The 25211-nt window shown below is 41.1% G+C and overlaps 1 protein-coding gene across 5 annotated transcripts in view; it reads right to left on the bottom strand.

The window, feature by feature from the left end:
* The window catches only part of megf11 (multiple EGF-like-domains 11), an 89458-nt gene that overhangs the window by 41866 nt on the left and 22381 nt on the right, over nt 1-25211 (bottom strand). For 4 of the 5 annotated variants that reach the window (XM_037768470.1, XM_037768468.1, XM_037768471.1 and 1 more), the window contains exons 4-6: nt 24143-24244; nt 23635-23735; nt 19267-19359 (exon numbers count right to left, since the gene is read on the bottom strand). In XM_037768470.1, coding sequence (XP_037624398.1) covers nt 19267-19359; nt 23635-23735; nt 24143-24244 — 296 coding nt within the window. The remainder of the gene's footprint in view (nt 1-19266; nt 19360-23634; nt 23736-24142; nt 24245-25211) is intronic. The other variant, XM_037768469.1, reaches the window with a different exon arrangement.

Genomic DNA, 25211 nt, shown 5'->3' on the forward strand with positions numbered 1-25211 from the left:
CTTTGAATTCGATGGCCGCCCGTATTTATTCGAGCCAGATTATTCGGATATTCAGATTTCACAACCAGACTTTTACACAATCAGTCTGGATCAAGCGAAAGGTAAAGAAAAATGTTTAATTTCTCTGTAGGGACCTTTCCATAATGTTGTCAGACACTTATAATAACAATCTGAGCTCAATCTGTGCTTGTTCCGGGCAGAAACAAGCACTTTTAGTGGACATAACATTATATTGACGCTGCTTACTTGCAGCTTGTATTTGCAGCTGCAGGTTACAGCGCTCTCCCTCAATACTGGACCAATTTCAGAAATTATTGTCCCCATTAGTCAGTTAGACACAATAACATGGGAAAATAGGGTCTAGGTTGAAAAATACTAAAATTACCTTTTAAGTTAAATTTTCAATGCAGGACTTTTACTTGTAATGGAGTATTTTTGTGTGGTATTACTACTTTTACTTTAGAAAATGATCTGAATACTTCTTCCACCACTGCAGGTAAAGGGGGTAACCTTAACCCATTTACTAAACCACATTTAGAGAAGGAACATCCCCTCACGCTGTATTCACACCAGAGCAGCGGCAAAGTGCGACCTGCGGCAAGCTGTCACGCAATGTCTATGAAAAGCTGGGGCAGCTGTTCCTGAGCTCAGCGAACTGCAGCGAAGTGCAGCCAAGCAAAAGTTTGGAAAAGTTTAACTTTTAGTGTGGCCACAGAAGGACCCGCAGCCAATCAGTAAACAGATCCAGTGACATGTTGACCTGTGTTACAAAGAATTTCTTCCCACCTGAAACACACCAACACAACTCCCAGCAGCAGAAAAATGTAATTATTCTTGCGTTGAGCCAAACTTCACCGATTCCTGGGGTGAATTCAGTGTTACCCTGAGAAAGCCAAAGCTGATGTATTATTTGTCCATATGTACAATAGATACGGTAATTAACAACTAAGAGATGAATACAAATACTTAAAAATGGTGTTCCATTTGATAACACCCGTCTTTGAAATGTGAGAGGATGAAATAAATGAAATTAGGGATTCTCATGATGAGATGAACAAAACTTGGCGACGTGGCAATCCTTCATCTCACAGCCTCTGGTGGTTTGTAGTGGTAACATCACAGTGTGCTCTTTCACCTGCACCGTCTTTGCGTTTAGCGTACAAGGCTGCAGTGTGAGGGGCTATTGTTGTGCCTCAGGTATTCTAATTAGAGAATTATGACTGACTTGATTTGCATAAGTGGTCATAAATAAATGGGTCTCTAAACTAGAGGAAGCTGCAGCTGTTAAATGTGTGCACATGCTACTAATTAGTGCACCTCTATGTGCGTAGTATGACTTCTGTATTCATCCAATAGAAGAGAAATTCCACTCAACCCATTAACAGATTTTGATTTATTGTAAATATTACTGTATACGGAGAGTTTCATGTGACACAAATTAGTTTGTCCCCAAACAGAGGAGGCGGAGACAGTCAGAGGTGAATCTAGGACTTGCTATCAGGCGGTGCGAGCTTGAAAGAGATTTTTTAAACCAGCCTGTTTTAACATCAACATGACATCAATTATCTATTGTACATGCCAGGCTGCTGTACTGAAAATAGCAGGTTATAAAAGCAGGTTTTGTTTGGTGCATCAGCAAACAAATATATTAGCAGCAGTGCAGCTTGTCACACTACACGGACACCTGCAGCCTGCAGCTGTCAAGCCCATCAGAGTAGCACACTGTACGGTACATTCAACATCACACCACAGAAGAACATTAATCTCAGCATGTTCCTGACACAAGGGACCATTATGCACAAATTACGAAAACTAAACTGTTAACTGTAGAATATAATTTTAAAACAATAACTTGATTATTTCTTAAATTGCAATGATTCCCTCTGACCTTTATAGGTCACCCTTGCAACCTGGATAAAATCACCAGTGGTTGCAGTGTTATTCTTGTGAACAAACACTAACATGGAAACTCTACATTAAACTTCACAAACACAGAAAATGTGATCTAGGAAGCTACCTAAAACAAAATAAATCTACAGAGAAATCAGATTTTGTTGTCTTCCAATATGAGCAGGGCTGCATGACTTGCTTTACCTTTTAAATGCTCAAAACCTCTTCAGACTTGAAACGTGGTAATTTAATCCTTCACAGAGACCAGCGGTCAGCTTCAATTCATGACAGTTATATTGTACTTTAATGGTGACAAGTGTTCACAGTGGTACATGTTTCAAAACGTCCACAGAAATTTCTTAAATCGCTCCTACAGCATAATTCAGTTCACAGCTGACTACCAGTATGCTCAGCGTGGAGCGCTGCTTACATTGATCGCTGTATTTTGCTCTCATAACCACAAATGCAATTACAAATAGAACCAGTGAATTTAGCTATATTTTGGCATTATCTGGCAAAAATACAAGTCGTTGGAACATAAAATCAAGTCAATAACAATAAAGGAATAATAGAAGATGGTTGTGCTGCAGGAGAAGACTGAGATGAATCCAAGCTTAAGAGCCCAGCCGCGGTTCTCTGTGAAGGAACAAACTGTAAACTTTGCACTGCTACCTCTCAAACTTAACAAGGTTAGAACAGAGCAAAGACACAAAAGGAAAAAGATCGATTTTGGGAGGAGTGTAACTTAATTGCTGCTCTTAAGGCTCTTAAGCCCCTGAAAACTTGGTTTCAAATCTAAGATATTTCCCTATAACCTTCAGCACTCATGACTAAATGTGCAACAATCCAAGTCAGTCAAAACTTGAAAAAGAAAGTTTATCACTCAAATACTCAGCTAATCTCTTGAGGCCCGCACCGCACACTTCAAACCACTGAGAAAAAGGAAAAAAAAACAATCTTGCATGAAATAATCAAAATTGTTCAAACTTTGGTAGAACATTGTGTGTTCATGTTCAGTAGGATCACGTCGCTCATAGTAAGAAACTGATTGAGAAAAAAAGTTTTCAGGGCCTTTAATATCTTTGGTTATTCTTTGCTTGGACAAAGTTTCACTAACACTTTGCTCCAAAGGCTGTAAAGGTTTAACCTCATCCTGGATTTTAATGTGTAAGACTTTGTATTGTTGGTTGTTTTTTTGCGGTTACTGGTCATTAATGTGATCGAGTATACTAACAACCTGAACTTCTTTTTCTTATCACAACTAAGGCATTCAAACACAAATGAAACTAAAACTATTTATTTCCAGAAAATAAAAATTGAGAACAAACTGAAACTAAACAAATACAAATCTAATGGTAAATTAAATAAATAAGAATTAAAAAGGAAGTGTGTAACATATCTGCTATTAGAAGAAACGGAATATCCATCCATTCATCCATTTTCTTCCGCTTATCCGGGGCCGGGTCGCAGGGGCAGCAGGCTAAGCAGGGAATTCCAGATATCCATCTCCCCAGCAATGTTTTCTAGCTCTTCCTGGGGGACGCCGAGGCGTTCCCAGGCCAGACGAGATATATAATCCCTCCAGGGTGTTCTGGGTCTACCCCGGGGCCTCTTACCAGTTGGACGTGCCCGGAAAACCTCCAAAGGGAGGCGTCCAGGAGGCATCCTGATCAGATACCCGAACCACCTCAGCTAGCCCCTTTTGACGCGAAGGAGCAACGGAATATAATATTCATAACTATGTCTTCATTAGTGTATAATCACCTGAAACTAAGAATCGTGTTTTCGTTAGCTTAGAATGAGTCCTTCATATCTACACAGGGAGCGGGTCCTCTTCACGCAGTCAAAGAACGTTTACATTGCCAAGAAGAGTCAATTGTAAATCAGCGCCCAGCAGTAAAGCTTCTGCCATTTTGGACTGAAAGCGACTACCGGACGGCAGTAAAACGTCCGCCTAAAACGTTCCGTACTAAAGTAAAACAAAATAAACAAAATGCCCTGTCATGAACTATAAAACATTATAAATATAATAAGCATTTTCAGTTCAAAATGGTGGCAGCAACTGTTGTCAAAAAAACACCAGAGTTTCGTGTCTTTGCTTCTATACTCTTTGACAGAGTCCACCATGTTGCTTCACCATGTTTCTACAGTAGCCGAGAATGGACAAACCAAACACTGGCTCTAGAGAGAGCCTTTCGCGTTGTTATGTTACCTGAAGGCCACCGTAGTTCTCTGACATGCTTGTGAAACTGCGGTAACGTGAGCCACAGAGTGTAAAACCGTGGTACTGCCAGCCGCGTAGTGTTATTATGGTAAGGATGGCCTCGAACGGCGTCACCACTGTTTTGCCCTCGGTGGCTCACGTTACTGCAGTCTTGGAAAGGGAGGAGTGAGCAGAGGGGTACTCAGTTGGTTGCAATCTGCAACCACACCACTAGATGCCGCCAAATCCTACACACTGTACCTTTAACCTATTATTATCCTGAGCAGTGAGGACAGGTATTTTTATCACTGCTAGGTTTACATGGCTCCATGTCAGATCTTTTGCAGTGGATGTCTACAAGCAGACCAGTCATTAAAAACATTTTGAAGTGTTAGGTTGTAAATAATGTTTTCTATCCGTCAATTCCATTATCTGAATGACCTTAAGGTGTACCTATGCAGTAAGTTATAAAGGAATAAAATTGGAGTCAAAGACCATTAAAAGCCTATCGACCAACAGAGAGGTGTATGAATGCAAATGTTTGTATCCCTTTGACCATTTCCTTCTATGGAGTGTAATCAAACAGCGCCGGTCAGTTGTTTACTCAAACTAACGATTTTATGTGTCTAACATGTCACACCATATGGATCCGTCCCTCACTGTAAACACAAACATGATTTAGTTTGAAGACGGACAATCAACGCGCCTATACACCTACCAAATGAATCCCAACAATGCAGAAAGAGACACACGAACACAAGGATAATTGCTTTTTAATGATCTCACATTATGCAAATGCTCATCATGAAGCCATAAATCTTTGGAGGAGTTTCTATCTGCCTGACCACCAGTAATGCCAACAGACTGACGTGTTATATTGCACAAGGCAAGTTAAAAAAACACACAAAATTTACTGGCCTCCATCTACTTATCTATGCAATCATATACCTTAAAGGTGCGGTGTGTATGATTTGGTGGCATCTAGTGGTGATGTTGCAGATTGCAACAAATTGAAACTTCTCCCGTGTGCAAAGCTTGTTGGAGAATCACGGTGGCCGACGCAAAAATGCGAAAATGCGAATGGCCCCATGTAAAGCCAGTGTTTGGTTTGTCCAATCTGGGTTACTGTAGAAACAAGGCGGCCGGCTCCATGAAGAGGACCTGTTCCCTATGAAGGTATCCAACACGTTCTCATCCCAACTCGTCACATACTGACACTTTGTCAGATCCCTCAGTGTCACTTTTTCCGTTGCACTAAACACGTGCTTAACAACCCCTCTTAGTCACTTTACGGTCGCGGTAAACATATGCTTAATGTTGTGAATTAAACAAAAATACTTCCACTATATAAATCACTATAGTTAGGTTTAGGAAAAAACGACATGGTTGGGCTTTATCCTACTACGTTATTACAGTGCAAATGTGACTTGACTTTGTGGACACGGGACATGAACAATCAGCTGATTGTTAAGTGAAAGTGAAACTTAACATACGCGACATGAACAGCGGTCTCCTGGATGAAAGCCTTGCGTTTGTTGGACCCATACACCGCCCCTCCCACCTACCATGTGTGTCTTTTCGCCTTTTATACTACATCAACACAGCACTTTCCCTGAGCATTTACTGTTGCCGCGGATGGGTTTACAGTGTAGTTAATGGAAAGCCCGGTGCGTGTCATACCGCTGTGAAAGGGTGCCTTGTGCGTCGGTATTGAACGCCGACGGCCGTGACAAAGCGTCTGTATTTGATGCCCTGGGAATGAGAACGGGCTGAGATATATACGGCTCATTCTAAGGTAAAGAAAACACAACTATTCTTATTTTCAGGTGATTATATACTAAAGAAAACATGCTTATTAATATTATATTCCATTTCTGCCAAGAGATCCCCCTAAATGCCATACACTTAAAAGATCTAAAAAAAAGAAGCCTAAAAATACCACAAATATATCACTTTAACTTTCACAGAACTCCTGCTGGATTGATATTTATATATAACGGGTGAAATGTGGTATAGCGGTGTGTTTAATAGCCTACTAAATTAGCACTGGATCCTGTGAAATATTCAAATATCTGAAAAATATAAGTTTGAAAACCACAGCGGTGCGTAACGCTCAATTAGGCATGAAGAGCGGTGGTGGATGGATAGATAGCTATGAAAGGACAGAAACAGGAAAACATCTCTAGCCTTTGATTAACACAGAAAAACTGTAGATTAAGGGTTTTTTCCTTTATACCATCATTTCTCCAGGATAATGCGGACCCTTTGGAGACTTCTCCCCCAAAAAAAAGTTCCTCTCAAATGAACTGCTGGCTCTGAAAGCAGTGTTGTTCTTTCAGTCTCTGAAACTCGCTAAGGCCCATGAATTATTCTCCCCGATTCTCAAAGTCAAAGTGAAGTGAAAAGTATACAACAGCAACTTAGGGAGTATTGTGTGTGTGTGTGTGTGTGTGTGAGAGAGAGCTAGAGTGTGTGTGCGTGTGACAAAAAGAGAGAGGGAGGGAGAAAGATACTGACATTAAAGAGGCAGCTAAGAAATGAATCAAGCCATCTGGGAAGAGCAGGAGGTTCCAGCACCTGTCAAGCATGGGGCATAAATCCTGAATCTCAGTCAACTTGACGTTTACTATGAGTGACGGAACAGCGTTTAAAAAATTTAAAACAAGCGCAACAATAGATTTAATCACTGGTCACTTTTGATTTAACTGAAGTTGTCTAGTTTAAGGGCAGATATGAGATACAAGAGAAAAAAGAAAGTCCTTATTTCAGAGTCAAGGCAAGAACCAGTGATATTGATCCGTGGACCTTAAAAGCCTCTTTTTGTTCTGTGGCTGAGGGCGATTTTGTCATTCATACTACAGTACGCCTTCGCCTGGAAAGGAAGTGAGTCCCAGAATCATAATACGAGCTAATGTTTAAAGTGTGAGGCTGAGAGAATCACATGGTGTCAAGTTTCTTTGCAAATCTAATTTCTCAGGGGGGGATTCATCACTTTGAGGATGCGGTTGCCTGATCCAGTAAGTCAGCATTTTCTGTCTTTTATCCATCTAAATTCAATTGAAGGGTCTTAATGAAGTGCACACTACAGGACATGATGAACTCCTGTAGGTCTGCTTTTAACATTGCAATGGCCGACGACACGTGCTCGGCTGCTCCGTGCAAAAAGACAACTTCAGCGGCATTGACCTTGTTTCTGTTGTGTGTGTTTTTTTTTCAGCTTTACAACTAATTTTGGATCACTTTCTGCACAACACAGATTATATCCTCGTGAATGCATCCTTGTGTCTGGTAATGATTACATTTCCTCTAAAAATTTCCTTTGATCCTTATCATCCAGATGCCCTTTTGTCGTGTGTTTAGATCCCAAGCTGCATCTCTTTCTTCCACTTAGTCCGCCCTAGCTATGCGATAGAGTCTCTTCGCATTTTTGTCCCTTTCCTTTTTTTTCCTCTGTAGAAAAAAGCCACCAATTTAATTGAATTTCTGGGCTTTTAACGTCTCCATTACTCTAATCAGAGAAAAGGAGAGTAGATTTGTTTATCTCGACCTTGGTAGAATTAGCAGAGGGTATTTTTGAATTTGCAAGAGTTTATATTGATCAACTGGTCACAAGTGCTTATAGACATTCCAGACACCGACGGTCGGACGTCATGGAAAAAACATGCTCTGGTGACAAAATGCTGCACACTCATACCGAAGACACACTGCAGACCAAAGCACTGGCTTTTATATAAAAACAATGCCAATGTGGCCAAATAAATTTTACATGAGTTGACCTAGCTTCTGAGTCTTTTTCTGCTTTGTGACTGTGTAATATTAAGATGCTGCAGCTGGATGATTCATTGGTCACAGACAGTGCAAAGAAAGGGCTGCCATTAAAGTAAGGTGCAGGCGTTCTGCTATCTCACACAAACAACATGCAATATAACCTTCTGAGAGGGTGGCACGGCTGCAGGCGAGGCAGAACACAGTGGAATGCAAAATACAACCCCAAATACCCTGGGGCCCGGAGGCAAATTTGATTAAAAGTTTGTTTTTCTTCACTCTCAACAAACGGAGGAGCTCGTCGATGCGGCACTGACAGTTAATTGGACTTGGCAGGGCCACGAGTTCATTCGTCAGCATTGTGTGGGGCTTGCCTAGGAGGAGCAGGACAATCGATGTCCCTCAGGACGGCCTGTAATCACTGCAACACTCCAATGAAGTCCAGGGTTAAACATCAGGAGATTGCAGGTGCACCAGAGGATCTAAGAAAGACTGCTAATATGCTCCCACTCCCAAAGCAAAGCAAGGACACTGCAACACAGCTCCCAGAGGACTGGGATGATACCTAAGAACAGAGCTACAGTACAGCTCAAGCTATTATTCTGACCAACATTATCATGAACCGAAGGACCTGAGAGATGATACGGCTGTCTATAACAAATCATTTGCAAATAAAATACTGAATGAGACTTTGTGTGAGTGTCTAAATCAGTGGTTCTCAACCTGAGTGTCGGTACATTTCCATAAGGGGTTGCAAATTCAATCTGAGGGGTCACGAAATGATTAACAGGATATTAAAGTAGAGAAAAACTAATTTCCACTACACAATATTCTGTTCATTTTTTTCTGACTTTTCTCTAATCTTCGCTCCTTTCTTTTCTTTGTTAATAATTTGCAGAGTCGAACAAAACAAGGAGAAAAAAAAAAAATTGAAATCATCATAATAACGGATTAAGACAGGTCAAGTAGACATTGTTTTGGCGTTTTTTAGGGGTTGACAAGCCAAAAAGGTTGGGGTCCACTTGTCTAGATCCAACATGATCTCATCCCTACTCGTCATATTATGAAGCCTCATTATAGTGATGGCGGGGGCAGTCATAGTATCTTGACGCAGAAGGTTTGCTGGTTAACGTTGTGAAGCGGTGGCGGTTAGGTTTAGACAACAAAGCAACTTAGTTAAGTTTAGAAAAACATCATGGTTTGGTTGAAAATAAGTATGTTTGAAACGTAACTTAAGCTACGGACGGAACTAGGGATTCAAAATCGTACCGAAAAAAAAAAAAACGTTCAATGACGTACAAACCGAGTTGTAGTAAACAACAATATATACAAAAATGCATATACACATTTATAATATAGGTAAGTACCTCTCAACACATAAGAATAACACCAAGCCACTGGCTGTCATACTTTTTATATGGCTATAGTGGAATAGAGGCGTCTCTATAGCAACAAAAAAAAAGACTAGGATGTACCTCAGAACAAATTTGAGAGTAAAGGAATCTATACATCTGAACCCATGAATATAAAATGAGGGAGGGAAAAGCTATAACTGTTGTCCACGTACATATCACAAATCACAGGACAAGGCCATGATGACATGTAAAAAGGGTAGGGAGAGTTATTACATCTCAGGCAGGCGCAGAACGTACGTGGTAGTTCGCCGTTGGCTGTCGTCTTTGCGGTGTGTTAGAGTGCAACTTTTTGGCCAAGACAAAGGCAACATGACGCGACTCAACTGGTGGCCTTTGTCGCCACTAGTTCTTTTGATGTCGGCTTGGTGTGTCCCTACCCTTAGAGGACTTTTCGCTTTTAATACTACGTCTGTTGCTCTGAGCATCTAATAATGACACGGATGGGTTTACATTGTAGTTAGTTGAAAGCCTGGTGCGCCTCATACAGACGCTAAAGGGTGTCTTGTGCGTCGGTATTAAGACGCCGAGGGCCATTGCCCAAGAGTATTTGACACACTGGGAGTGAGACCAGGCTGATAGATCAGTGGTCGGGACTCAACCAAGGGGGTGCAAGAGTAATCTGAGAATCTGAGGGGCAGTGAGATGATTAATAAGGTAGGACTGAAGATTCTCACAGATTCTTCAATCTTTCTCTTTTCATTGTACAACAGTGAGTAGTTTAACTTCTACTCTAAAAACGTCAAAAGAAGACAGTGCTTTGCTTTAAAGACTCACAAGCTAAATACCACTGGTCAAAATACAAAAAAAGATGACATTGAAGACTGAAAGGAGAAGATTTACTGCCGGAGAGACTTCTCCAGACGAAACCGAGCAGCGTTTTAACACCCCGTCAGTCTGAATCAGGGGAAATTATGTCTACCACACACTGAACTGTGAAAAGGTCGTCAAAAGCAATGATCAATAAAAAATCAATTGAATCTTTGCTAACCAACTTCATAAACACGGCAATGGACCACAAAATCAAGTGTGACTTATAGACTGTGAAATGAGCCTAAAACAGCTTTTATCTTCATTGGTATTCAGGAGATATCTTATCTCTTTAAACTGTTATCATAGCATTTCAGCTATTTTAGACACACTGACCTTCTCTTAAGGACAGGAGATAAGGCTTTTTAATGTCCTTATTAAATCAAGCCATCTATGCAGACACTCAGAGCTCGGTATAGTGTCCTCACTCTTACTGACTAATAAGCATCACGGTGATAATGACCAGTGGGACTGGATGCTGTATCTGTTCAATATTATCGTATCATCCTAACCATCACCACGATATGCCGTTATATCCACCGGCTTTTTGTGCTCAGGTTATATAGAAAGCACACTCACATTCACACACAGACACACATACACACACATTTTAGGCATTCTCCCAAAGGTAATGGAGCAGTGAGCTCTTGGGGAACAATAAATCCTGCTTAATGGGATGGTACAAAAAATCTTCAGAGCCAGGCAAAGTAAATCTGCATACTGGTCCAATGAGGCTTACATGTACAGAAAATGTTATAAAGACGTGTACGCCTGCGTGCATCAAACCGGTTGATGCTAATGCGAAACCTCTTCAAAAGATTGTGGTTGTCGCTTTCAGGGAGAATATTTTAATAATATTTAACTCGTGATCAACGTGTGTGTGTGTGTGTGTGTGTGTGTGTGTGTGTTCAGCAGTAAAGATACAAGGCTGTCAGCTACAGTGTGTGTGCCACAATTCAATCGATGGACTCACCATCAGTCAGCTCAAGTCTCGGCACAGTGATTTACACCACACATAAGTCACACGAGTCACTAGAGACATGCGAGTAAAGATCTGAGAGGCATGCTGTCCGAGCCACATCTTGAAACATCTCAGTCTCAGCGGTAGCATCCACACAGATCAATCTGATCTATCCAACGACCACCATCAGTGGCTGTTTATAAACTGCACATAACCAACACAAACCAGCCAGGCTTTTATGAAGTCCTCGCTAAGTTCTTAGTGACTATCAGTATAACTATCACTAGTCAAAGAAATGTCTTGGCTAGTATATTTTAGTGATTGGTAAATCGGCTGCTAGAAAACATCTGTAGCACAGTCTAATCAAAAGCAATCGACAGTGTAAACAGGAAGTCACTGTACATCATGAGTTGTGACTGTAACGTAAGAGTTTTAGGGTCAAACTTCATTTTTGTAAATCCCATAGACTTCAATGCAATTTGACGTGTTTGGATTGTAATTTTGACAAATTCGTATGCATTCATCTCTTGTAATACAAACGTTTGTTTTATACACATGTCCAATATTTATTTTGTCATCTTGCTTGAACCTGAGCGTTCGCGATACCTTAACAAATTAAGGTTGATCGCCGCCATGCCTCTTTAGTCATCCCCGTCCAACACAGTGGCTGGATATTGCTTATCCAGACATCTATACATATTTGATTGAATCACTGTCACCAGCATCATTTAGCGATTTGAATATTCATGTATCGTATGTGCCTCAAATGTCAGTGTGAAAGCCTCAGTTAACCCACTACACAACAGCTTTTCAACATTTCCCATTTTTTCTCATGTGACAGCGAGTTTCTTTCCCCCAAACGGAAACGCAGCCTCGGCGATGATGCGATGCTGGTCTGGTCTATAGCTTGGAGCCGTAAAGCCCCTCGATTATAGCTTTTTAAGGACACGGCCGAAGAACAAATCGGAGATCAGCGTTTTTTGATTTATTGTGCGACCAACAACACAGCATCTCTTCGGCATAGCATTATTACTATTACCAGTTTGTTTAAAGTAGAAGTTTGGAGACATGTTTCAACTTCTTCTCTTTACTCTGTTGCCGTTTATGAGGGGACACAGGATTGTTTTCCCTCAAAAGGCGGCGTGGCCAAGCCTATACTCTGGATGACGTATCGCCGGTCTGATGTATGCTAACTAAGCTGGGATCCACCCATAAAAACATTGTTCTATAGCGCTACTAGTGGTCAATGATTCTACAGTGTACCTTTAACTTGTGATTGTCTAGTACTGTAGGTATGACTTTGTTTTATTCATATATGCAAACCTGGAGAAATATGTTGTAATATGTGTGTTTCAGAGTTAGAACAGTAGTATTTATGCAGTTTAGAAGGGGTGGAAGATATCCGATTACGCTAACTTAACCACTATTATTATTTGGTCATTTAGTCTATTAGAATAATGATTTGAGTGTATTGTGTTTTTTGGGAGATAAAATTTGTACCATTATTAAACAGCATTTTGATGAAGTGTCCAGTCAGATGAATTAACCATAATCCATCATTGCCTTTAACTCTTTGTCAGTTGGTTCAGTCGGTTACGTAACAATTACAACTTGCAGTTACTGGGTGTACATTTTTAATAGCAACTAATGTCTACGGAGGAATTATTTTTTGTGGTGCAACCCATTTTTATTTAGTCATGCATAAGGCCGCGTTCAGTCTTTAACCCTGCGTGAAAAAAAAAACTGCAGCCTCTCCCTTCACGTCAATGAGGCCAATGACCTGGTGACGCAGCGGAGGTGCCAACGCAGGGTTGTCCGGCAAAAAAACTAAGCCTGGCTCAACTGTTGTCAGACTGCAACGCCTTGCCAGATGATGTCGCACAGCTGTCCAAGCAAAGGTCAGCCAGGCTCAACTTCAAATAAACCAATCAAATATGTGTGAGCATAGGTTAATGCCTTATTTCTACTGTTTCTAACTCGCAACTATTGTTACCAAAGAAAAAACATTTGCTGCCATGATAACTTTCCAGAGTTGTAAAATCCTGTCTCAGATTAGAGATGTCTAATAAACCTTTGAACTCATGGATTTGTTACTCGGTACTCAACTACACACTACAACCAACCCTTACGTAGTTTTAATGTGTAACTGAACTGCCACAAAATCTCAGGTTGTTCTCACACATAGCTGCATAGGGAGGAGGTCGGGGTGGATGGTTGGGTCGAAAACACACCAGACTTTTGCCCAGGAGACCGGTGTTCGTACCTGGTGTGAAACAAGTCCAGCCAAGTCAACGTTGATATTCTTGTCATGTAACTTCCGTACTTAAGTTACGCCACTTCAAGAGGTATTTTTTAACCCAAACCACAATCTTTTACTAAACCTGACTACGTAGTTTGTTTCCTAAACCTAAACAAGTCGATGTTTTCCTAAACTTAAGTACTTTTGTTGCCTAAACCTAACCAAGTTGTGAAGACGTAAATTTATTTTGAAAAGACTGTATGCATGTAATGATCGGAAAGGGACATGTGCGTCCCATGTTGTTGGACATTCGTAGGAAAACGCACAAAAAAATGAGGAGTAACTTTAGTAAGATATAATTCTAACCATTGTATGATAATGTTGCAAAATCTTGGTTAAGTTTGAATCTAAGAAAAACTGGTGCAACGGGCTCCAGTTCATCAGCACGATAAGGAGTAAGAAAAGAGGTGATATCTCAATGAGAATGAACTCTGTGCTGTGGAGAAATAAATAACACTGTCACATCCCTGGCAGTATATAAACTGACTGCAACACTCCCCGGGAGCCCAGTGTACTATACAAAAACAAAAGCTCTGTCAATGCAGGAGGGCTTCATGTATAAGCACACACACACACACACACACACAAACACACACACATACATACACACACACACAGAGTAGTAACTGTGTTCCACGAGGCACTATAGATCGGTCCGTCTTCTGTCCCCCTGGAGAAATACAGCTGCCTGGGTGCTTTGATCTATTAAAATGAATGAGGCAGGCGGCATCGACTGTTACATGCAGCAAGGAACCCCTTTCAGAGTGATACAGTTAGAATATTTATAGTTCTCCCAAAATGTCTTTTTTACATGGTTGTATAATGAGGAATTCAATTGCTTTAGACTTATTTTTACGAAAAAAGGTTGCATGGAGATAAAAGTTTTTGTTGATATGGGCCGTCATCTCAAAGAAAAGTGACTTGTTGCTTTTACATTCAAAAGGCACACAGACACATAAACACGCACAAATATTGAATGCTCTATCTGTAAGATTAATGAAGAGAGAAGTTTCGAGAGAAAAGTAAAGAGGCGTTTGGAGTAATGTGTGAAGCCAGAGTAAATCTGTGTGTGCGTCTCTGTCCCGTTCGGTGTAATTCACAGTCTCTTGGTCTTTGACAGCGATGCATGTCAATGTCCTGCTGCTGAGGGATTGGAGAGGAACCATCTGGCTCAGATGCACTTCTGAGAATAATGTGTAAATTCTGTCGACGGGTGCCAGAGGGAGTCGTCACAAGGGTGTTTGTCAAGCCAAAATGAAGTTTACTTGCACCGTTTTGGTCTGGTTACGCCTAGTGATATATTATAAGTTTCATCACGATACGACATCACGATTCTTTGGACAACATTACGATATTTGCTGATATCACAAAGTCTGCTACGATACGATTTCATCCTGATTAAACTCAGGAGCCTGTGATCAATATCATATTTCATATATATTTAACACAATCAGTTACATTTATATCAAGTCACAAAAAGCAACTAAGATGACGATATGTATGTATGTTTTCACTTTGTATCAAATGACAGTGGATCGTTGATCATTGAATCGATATATCTATATGATCCAGGTCGATTTATTATTACACCCTTACTTACGCTGCTGGTTGAGGCAATGTCATCTGCAATGAACTAAGCTAATGAAGCTAAAGGAAATATCTGCCATCTCTGCTCGACCCAGCCCAAATTCTTGCTTCAACATAATGAGTTCAATATCTAATAAAGCCTATCACTGATAATTTAAAACCTTAAACCTTCAGTAGGCAGAATGTTTTTGGCATCATTAAGCAAAATCCCATAATAACCTTTCAGCATATCGTAATTCAAGTGCTCTGAGAGACTTCTGCACCTCCTCATGGCTCTGTATTCGGGCTTTAAAAAATCGATCTAATCTCAATCACAGGTCATTTCAGAGAGAGAGCGTTCCTATTGGCTGTTCATTCAACGGAGGCAGCTGTCAATCACTCGCGAACTCCGATCAAACGGTCAAACTAGGCAGCGCTGAACAAATATGAATCAATATTCTGTTACTGTAATGCCTATTTCTCGCCTCAAATATTTTCAGAAACATCTTGTAGTGTACTGTTTAACTGTAAAATGAGAAAGTTTGCTCCGGCTGGTGGGCGGTGCTTGGTATTTCCTCAACTGATCTCAACATGGCTGCCGGGTCATAAACTTTCTCATTTTACAGCTAAACAGTACTCTACAAGATGTTTCTGAAAACATTTGAGGTGAGAAATAGACATTACAGTATCAGAATATTGATTCATGTTTGATCAGCGCTGCCTAGTTTGACCGTTTGATCCGAGTTTGCGAGTGATTGACAGCTGCTCAGAGACGGCAGACTCCAGCTCGGCTCTGATTGGTTGTTTTCCTCTGGTCTGTGAAATCCTGCAGATGCCATTAGGAGCACCGGAGAACACAGAGGCACATGATTTTTTTCAGATTCCCTGTCTCATGCACTACTGTCAGGATATAGTGACCGTTTTATAAAAATAACCTTTTTAATCATATTTGCTCCAATTCTACCCACTGCAGCTTTAATAATGAATACTGTTTTAGTTGACAATTAACATAAAATAAGTAGCATATAGCCCCCCGTCTAGTGCATTATCCCATAAACAAGTATTCATAGGCCACATTCATCAATTAACTATGTGTATAGCACCCGCAGCAGTGGCTGCCTTCCCATTATAATACATTAGGGAGGAATATGTTACCTCATGGACCACGGCTGACCAACCACATTAGATTTGACTACTATTAAGTGTGATGGATTTCTTCTTAAAACACAAAGGATGCTTTGTGGTTAACAAAGCTAAACTACTCCTTGGACTTTCCAGATACTTATCTGAGTAGCATTGATTTTTACAATGTCTGCACAAGTGGGTTAACATTTCCACCACAATAAGGAAACGCAAACTCCAAGAAGGCAGAGAGGAAAAACACTAAAAGCTCCATATTTATGCATATTACGTCTCCCTCAGCACGGGGAACGTATCATTATCCGACTGAAGCATATGAAATCAATGATAGTGCTTCATTGCACCTAATATTTTACAAGTGATGGAGGCAGTCATAGCTAAATATACCTTGTACATACAACATCTATCTTTATCATTCACTTTATTTGAAAGCTGTTATTACTGTAGGATATAGTGACCCTGTGTGACAGACTCATCATGGGGAATTAAATCACAACTACACAGCGACGGAGGCCAAGAGACTGCAACTTTAGAAAAAGAAACTTTTAAACCCAAGAAACTCATAACATTCTGAAAAAACTTTTCTAGTTTTCATTCAATAAACTCATAATATTCTACAAAGATTTGATTTGCTATTTCATCTCATATTGCGCTGTTCTTTTTACAGCAAAATACTATATTTGTTGCAGACTACAACTAATAATGTAACTACTTTGGCAAAAGCTAGTACTATACTTCAGTAGACTAAAATGACTAAAGACATACTGTTCAGTCCCATAAGCAGAGCTCCATCTATCTGAATTGCCTTTGCAAAAATGTCTGCTGTCCCTGCTTTGAGTCTAATTTTTGTATTATTATTATTATTATTTACATGGTGAAAATCCTATTGAGAACAATGTTGTTTTTGAAGACAAACCCTACTGACAAAACAAAGTATACACAGCGGCACAGAGAAGACAAACACAGTGCATTTCAACATAAAAACAGAAGAAGGCAAAGCAGCAAGCACAACAGAGGAAAACAAACATTAGCAGGTACATGTCACCACACTGCTTTAATGCCTCGAGCTGTGAAACAGTAAAACAAAAAATCAATTCAATGACATGTGATCAGAGAAACATGTTCAAGACCACGTTCCACAATCACAACACACAGGCATTAGAGGAATCACACCAACCAACAACAACATCAATTAATCATTCATCACTCTTTTGGGAAAACACAACCTCGACTCAGAGTGCTCCAAATCCATGTGTGATAGATGTAGAACGAGACAACAATTGAAAAACAAAAGTCAGCAGCAAACATCCTGTTTTGCTGTTTTATCTGTGGTCCACATCTAGCAGTGTGTCCTTGAGATGAGTCTAAGACACCGCAGGACTCCAGGCAGGTCACAGGGCAGGCCTGGTCTCAGTGGGACCGTTGCCTCAGGCGGGGGAAGAGGATGAAATGGTTTATGGCTACAGCAGGTGGACACCAGCGGGCGAAAAAAACAGGATATCTCTCTCCAGCCAACACAACTTACTGAATCTCTCCCACCTTATCGCCTTCTCTTTTCTGGCCACAGACAGTCAGACTCTTTATTTTCACCACCTGACCCATATACAAAACTGCTTCCTGGCGGGTGCTGCTCTAGAAACAAGGTCCAAGCCTTTGATGCGGCTCCAGATCACTGGCTGAAAGGCTGTCACTTCAACTTTAGGCCGCTCAGCATCCCACGGCAGCTCTTCGTCTCCAAAGCCTGGGCAACACACTTTTCATCACATTCACACGTCCTCCGTCACGTGACCGGCTCATTCTGCCCTCTCGACTTTTATGCGAACACAAATACCTCGACTCAAATATAATAGCGGTAAAATAAACACCAAATAAAGCATGGGATTAATTGTGTTGGAACTGAATAAATGTTAATGTGTGCTTTTCAGCCCTCGTGAGCCATAATATGACGGCTGCATCCACTTCACACGAGGACTACTAAAGCTCACCTACCTGAGCTGGGTGAAAGTAAAATTTACCGTGAAAGACAAAAAAACATGCTGAACCATTTACATGAAGGAAAAAGAGGGCAGATTTAATTTAAAAATTGGCACGCATTCCTCATTTCTACAGATGAAAGCTCGTAAATGAAAAAGGCTGGAATCATGCCTGGTATGGAAATCTAAAGTTATGAATAATGCCTCTGTCTCAATCATCAAGTCTGTTTTAATAAGGTGGATTAGCCCAGCACCTGCAGGCTGAAAGGCACACACGGCTGCACTGCTAACCAACCTAAGAGTGGAACAAGAGTCCCGGGGGGGGGGGCCCTGAACCACACATACTCCCCGTTGGACCCTCACCAGTCTGCAGGAGTGAGCAGCAGCAAACAGCTCAGGCTTGTCATCTACGCTCATGAATCCACCTCCGATGGGGCGGCAGCGCAGCGAGAGCGGCTGATTTACACACGGTTGCTAATCAGGGAATGGCTCTCTTGCTAATGAAAACTCATAGATCTATACAATAACAGTACTGATATGATTTTAGCTCCCATTACTCATTCCTAAATATGCAATAACGGCTAAATGCCACCGGGAGCAGACAGCTGAAGTTAAGAATTTGGGGTCAGAAATGTTGACTGCTATCTCTGTCCTGACCTGGGAATAGCAGCCTCCTCTTTGCACATTCACTATCTCTCTGCGGACATAAATATCACAAAAGGAGTAAATAGATTCTCTCCTCCCGCCTGGCCTCGGTGACGCTCCAGCATTTAGCTGATTGCAGGATGGATATGCCCACCCTCCCATCCCTCCCAGAGAGCAGCTCTGGGAGCCGGGAGGAAACCCCGGTAAACAGAGAGGCCAGCACAATGGTTCGTTTCAGCTTGGCATTGATTCATCATTCCACTGAACAAGTCACAGGCACCAGTCTAATCATGATTAAGACCATAACAGAGAGCTCGGTAGACACAAGGGGGGGATGCAACCATCCATCCATCCGCTATATTCATCAAGCAAATCACTTCCACTTCCAGCAAATGAGAATGAATTCATTGTGACTTACCTGTTCCATTGGCTGTGTTTGCTAAGAAGAGAGCATACAAAGCTGAGCAGCTTTGAGATAGACGCACATTGAGGCAAAACAGTTGAAGGGTTCACAGTAAATACTTATGGATTAACTGGCTGTGAACGCCATTTAGGAATAAATGAGTCTAAGTGTCTAATTGTGGGTTTAGAATTGCACTCACCACTAGAGCAGTCCAGTCCGCCCCATCCAGGCTCACACTGGCATGTATCAGGAGACACACAGCGGCCGTGGACACAATCCTCTGTACACAGAGCTGAGACACACAGACACGTTCCCTCATCAGTATAATTGAGTTAACACACACACATAAGCAGAGTGTAAAACATCATTAAACCACCAATAAACAGCATAATGAAAACCACCAAGATAACAGCTGAAAGAAAATGGGCCATAAAATTGAACACTCAATATCTCCCTAATACCATCAGGGGACTAAATCTCAGCCATGGCACTCATATTCAACATCCATCTCCACTACTTGACGCTGGGCTAAATGATTTCTTAGGAGATTGAGTCCTTGGTTAACATCTCTGTTTATCACGTAGCTTTACTTTCCACAACGGGCCGTTATCAGTAGGCTGAGCCGTGAAGGAACACGCTGTAAATCCCCTCTAATTTGATCAGCCAGCGCTTTGTCATATAGTGATGCTTTAATGTAGCAGGTCCAGGCACCTCGGTGTTTACTAAGTGTGCAGTTTTCTTGATCATTCATATTGAGCAACACGGCACCCGATTGATTGGGTCGGCATTAGTATTCCTGGGAGCGTGCTCGCAAGAGTTGGAGGTTTGGTTCAGCTGGATAATAAAGCGACCGAAATGGAGGGTTATTTTGCCACAGTGCCAGTTTTCTGAGTTAAGCCAAGAAAGAAAAGTATCACAAAAATAGGCACTTAGCATGAATAAATCTGTGGCAGCCAAGGTCATCTGGCCAGCAGGGTTAAGACAGACAGGCTCTTATCTGAGGAATGAGACAGTCAGGCCACTACGACGAGAGAGAAACCCTGCCTGATGGGAATCAGCAGTCCAGTAACACGGCCTGTGGACGGATGATACACAATCCAAGGGCAGCAGAACAGACAGACCATCTCCTTAACTGATCAGACCTCATCAACATCCAAGTTCTGCTTCTTTTCTTCTATATTTTTTCTTGTTTTATGATCAAAAAGGGCAACAGGAAAGCATCTGTGAGTTTTTTTTTTTAAACAACATACGCCCTGGGGCGCTTCTGCAGTTCTGTGTGCAAAAACTACGACGCTCATCCTGCAGGCAGAGAGGTCAGTAGAGAGCTGGCTGAAGGCCTGAACACTGCTACTATAGATTATCACTCAATCAGGCTTCGATTAGGATCCACCGCCAGCGGGAGAGATGCAGCGGGAGAGGAGAAAGAGGAGTGAATCCCAAACACCCACGAGCCGGTACTAATCGCAGAAATGCTCCCAAGGCAAAAACGGTAAACCAGAGATTGAAAGATAATTTCTGAGCATCAGAACTCTGGCAGGAAACTGTCTAATTACAGTAAGCCAGCGAAAAAGAAACGGGAAGAAGAGCTCGAACATTTTGTGCTGACGAAGGTGTGAGATCGACTACCTGTAATCAATGAGTCCACAGTTTGCAGAGTACTCAAAGAGAGGAGGAGACAAATTCAATGTCACCACGATGAGTTGATTTCGTTTACTTTCAATCAGCAAATTCTGATCAGCGAGAACAGGGAAATGCAAATGTGTCACATCCTTTATATATAAAAAAGAAATATGGAAATGAAGTTTTGAATATGGGGGAAAGGATAAAGCGCACTCTTCTCCTGAGATCTGAACCGGTGTTCTGAAGGGATGGCATAATAAAGTAGGAGGAGGTAGGTCTTTCATTTTAATTGAAATTCATGAATCACTCTGCTTAACTCATGTCTAAGGAATCTGTTGGAAAATTGAGTCTTTCATCTAGATAAAAGGCTAATCTAACTCATTATGCAGAGGTGTTATCAGAACAGGGAACAATGGAGCTAATTGGTGATTGTCATTCACTGTTAATAAATTCTATATTTCTGCCCAGTCCAACTGCAATCTTTAAAATGCCTGATAAAATAGATATTTTTAGTCTCCACTCTAAGTGCCTTATTTTCCCTGTTTTTGGAGAGTCTTTCTGCAGTCGGGGAAAAAAAAAAAATCAGTCCAAGTCTGTGTTTGTGATTTTTTGTAGTAGTGGTGTTTTGTAGTAATGAAAATGAAGTGAACAAAATGTGGAACATTATGATGGATAAATCAATCTGAGAGATATGCCCACAGAACATATCAAACAACTCCCTCCAAAGCTTCTTCCACGTGTCTCTATCTAGCACAGAGATGATTCATTTTAAAACTGTGTCTTTGAAGCATTAAAAAAAATGCAACAAAGCCAAAAAAATGAAAAATGAAATCAAAGGCACAGAATCCCTTTCTGGAGCAAAATCTCATCATCTTCTCGATCATCAAAACCCCAAAATGTGAAACGTGTTAGCGTACTGCCGCCTGAAACTTTATCAGAACCTCAACTAATTCTGTCGCCAAAATCATTTTTAGAAGAAATTACACTGCATCGCTGGACGGGCGAGAGTCATGCAGGAGTCATCTGACCTAAATGCTCTGCAGAAAGAGGGACTCATAACCCCGCAGAGCCCGTCAGCCTCGGAAGATATTACGAGCTGTTGTCATTAGCGAGTTCCCCTCATGCACAACTGTAATAATCATGCTTATTAGGGGGGAAATGAGTTCCTCACATCCTCTACATAGGCTAGCTGCAGATTAAGGTAATGACTTACGACAGATCAAAGGTCACAGAGTTAATAAAGACCTCTGGTCCAAAACTTCAAGCTCTAATTAACGAGAAGCAGATCAAAGTTCAGATGATCGTGGGGAGCTTTGAGAAAATTAGACAATTACTTCCGAGAGACAGAGTGAAGCAAAACAACAAACTAAATAAAAAGCGTCCTTAATGATAACGTTGGTGATTATAGTGTCAGAAGTATTCTCCTTTTGTGTGTTTGTGTGATAATGTTGGTTCATTCAAGGTCTTCACATCCCCAGATTCATTAAGCTTCCTCTCATTGGAGCTAAGTGTTGATGTGGTGCCATATGACAAAGAAAAAACAAGCAGGATTAAATAGGCAAACGCTCTTGAAGCATTTTCGGACTTCTAATGAAATAGACTCCATGAAGAAAGCTACAGTAAACTAACAATACACAAGAGGGATGGGGGTATTCTACATGCAGTAAACAACAAAGTGTCCTGAAATAGACGACTTGAGTTAATTTTGGGTCGATTTACTCTACAATTCCCTCTTTTGTCACTGCATGCAAAACAGCTCGGGGAGTACAAATCTCTTAATCCTGGTAGTGAGAGCGCTAGGATTAAAAGGGGTGGAACAGTTTGCAAAGGCTGCAGAAAGCGAAACTGCCCTCTCGGCCCCTATCAACTCCCCACTTCACCTGAAAGAGGGTTACAAAGGGCAGCTGCTTTCACTCTCAGCCTGACACACTATCAAAATAAAACCTTTTTGTTCATACAGTGAAAAGGCCAGATTTGAGAGAGGTACCGTCACGGTTTGTAGTTAACACCCTGAAAACACTGTTAATGAACAAATAGCTCCATTGTCAGTCAAATGGTTAATGAATACATTATTGATCAAGCTGCGCCTCCCTTCCTCAAGACCCCCAGATAATCACACCAGCTCTTATTCTTTGTTGGCCGGCTTCCCGGTGCTCTGCTGCCCCGAGGCTAGTAAAGCCTAGACAAGGACAAGCTCAGCTGTGGTCAAAGAGCATACCCGCATGGCTGCAGTCACTTTATCCTCATGTTGCAAAAAAAAATCTAGGAAAATATTAAAGTGCGATGATTCTAATCTTATTTAAAGGGAATAAAACATTAGGTAAGGCGAGGATATCAAAAACGTAACTCTCAGAAGCTATATGTTCTGTCTTTATTTGGCCAACATGCAAAATTATTCAGTTTGATGTCTGTGAATAAAAATAGAAATCAATGACCATTAATGAAGCTATAAAAACGACTTGGAAGGGTTGTTATCAGCACATTGCTACAGTTCAATTTTCACGGCTTCTGCTCCTTTTTATGTTATTGAATTCCGGTGTGGTTTTATGGCGGGTGCTATACCTACTCAGTCTGTAACCAGGACCCTCTTGGCTCGTTAATTTTTCTCATTGTTATACAACTTCAATTACTGGAAGGGTAAAGAGGAGAGCAGTCTACTGTGCCCACATGTTAAATCATGCTCAATCACCTTAAACTGAGTAAATGCACATGGATGGTGGCATGCTAACAGAGGAGGTGGTGGCGGCGTGTTATTGGGTGTTCATGATAAAGAGGATCAGACCGGAGTGGGGGCGTCAGAGGCGGGGGGCCGGCGGCGGCAAGCTTTATCTGCAAGCCACCCACAGTAACGATCAATCCTAATATTTACTCCTGCTCTCTAAATGTCTAGCAGGCATAACCTGAAATGTCATCATTGAGGACAAAGGACATGAAAAAGGATACTCACGAACACACAAGTCCCCGCTCTCAAAGTAACCGGGGCAACACTGCGAGCGGCGCCTATACATGGTCCTTACTCCCCGCCGGTAAGCCGTCTTATAGCTGATCCTGGAAAAACAGACACACCGAGACAGCAGCGTGATGTAAAGAGTGACCCTTTCTGTAGGGCAGGAGAACATATTGAAGGTAAAAGTAAGCTGTACTATGATTCTCTTGTTATTGGCAACTTTTTAAAGTACAAAGAATCTTGTGTAAAACACCTGCTACATAAAAGTCAGTATTTGGGAGGTGACTCTGTATACTTATTTAGTTGGATGCCCACTATTAACCTTAATGGAAGTAATTAAAACATTTACTGTGAGATGATTAGAGTCAGAGGCATCGTGGCTCTGAGCACTTCACTGTCAGCCACATTAACAAGGACGTTTGTTGTGGCCTTCACTGACTTGGCTCTGATTTTGGGGAACAGTAAAGGGCGAGTCATTAAACAACTAAGGAGGCTCCTCCAAACGTACCTGTGCCGCGTGCATTTAAACCAGTTGAGGATGTCTGTGCATCTGGTGTAGTAGATCTGGTCGAATGGGTGAGCGTAGGATTCCTGGACAGTCACAGCGTAGCTAAAAGACAGAAACGTAAAGACACCAGTGCTAGAAAGAAGAACTGAGAGTTTTATTTGACTACTTCCATTTTATGCTACTTTATACTTCAGCTCCACTACATTTCAGAGGGAAATATTGTACTTTTTGCTCCACTACATTTATCTATCAGCTATATTTACTAGTAAGTTTTCAGATTCAGATTTTACATTAAATTATAATTACCAGTCAAGTTGCAGTTTACGTCTGTAAATTTCATCACTTCATCACTTTATCCTATTAGCATTCGGTTGAAAATGTCATAATTAACATATGAATTCTTGAGTTATGGCCAAAAACGTGTTTTGTGAGGTCACAGTGACCTTGACCTCTGACCTCCAAAGTGTAATCAGTTCATCCTAGAGTCCAAGTGGACATTTGTGCTAAATTTGAAGAAATTTGACCGGACGGACGGACAACCCGAAAACATAAAAAGCATGATGAGCTTCTAAAATACAATTAATTGTTAAACATTAAACCAGTTGTTCCCAACATTTTTGGCTTGTGGCTGTTTAAAAGAAGAACTAGTGTTTAGTATGGGCCCCTTGTCATGTTTCAGATGTCTATTAGTTGTTAGCAGTTCAACCAAAGAGACATTTCCCCTCTAAACGTCTCAGATGGTTTCACTTAAATAATTGTTTGAGGCCCAAAGAAGTAAAAGTATAAAATATTTCACAAAAATTAGAGAATATTACAAAAAAATAAATAATTCAAATTTGTGTATTAGATGATTTGTTTATTTGCAGCAGGCCGACCCCTGGGTTAGGAACCGCTGGACTGAACTATTAAACACGGTATATAAAGTAGTTAAAACGAGCTCAACCTCGACCAGCAGTAACAATAACAGTAAAATTCTGCTTACACAATAGGGCTGCACGATCATGGCCAAAATGATCATCCCGATTATTTTGATCAATACTGAGATCACGATTATTTATCACGATTATTC

This window comes from Sebastes umbrosus, chromosome 4, assembly GCF_015220745.1.
Source record: "Sebastes umbrosus isolate fSebUmb1 chromosome 4, fSebUmb1.pri, whole genome shotgun sequence".
Classification (NCBI taxonomy): Eukaryota; Metazoa; Chordata; class Actinopteri; order Perciformes; family Sebastidae; genus Sebastes; species Sebastes umbrosus.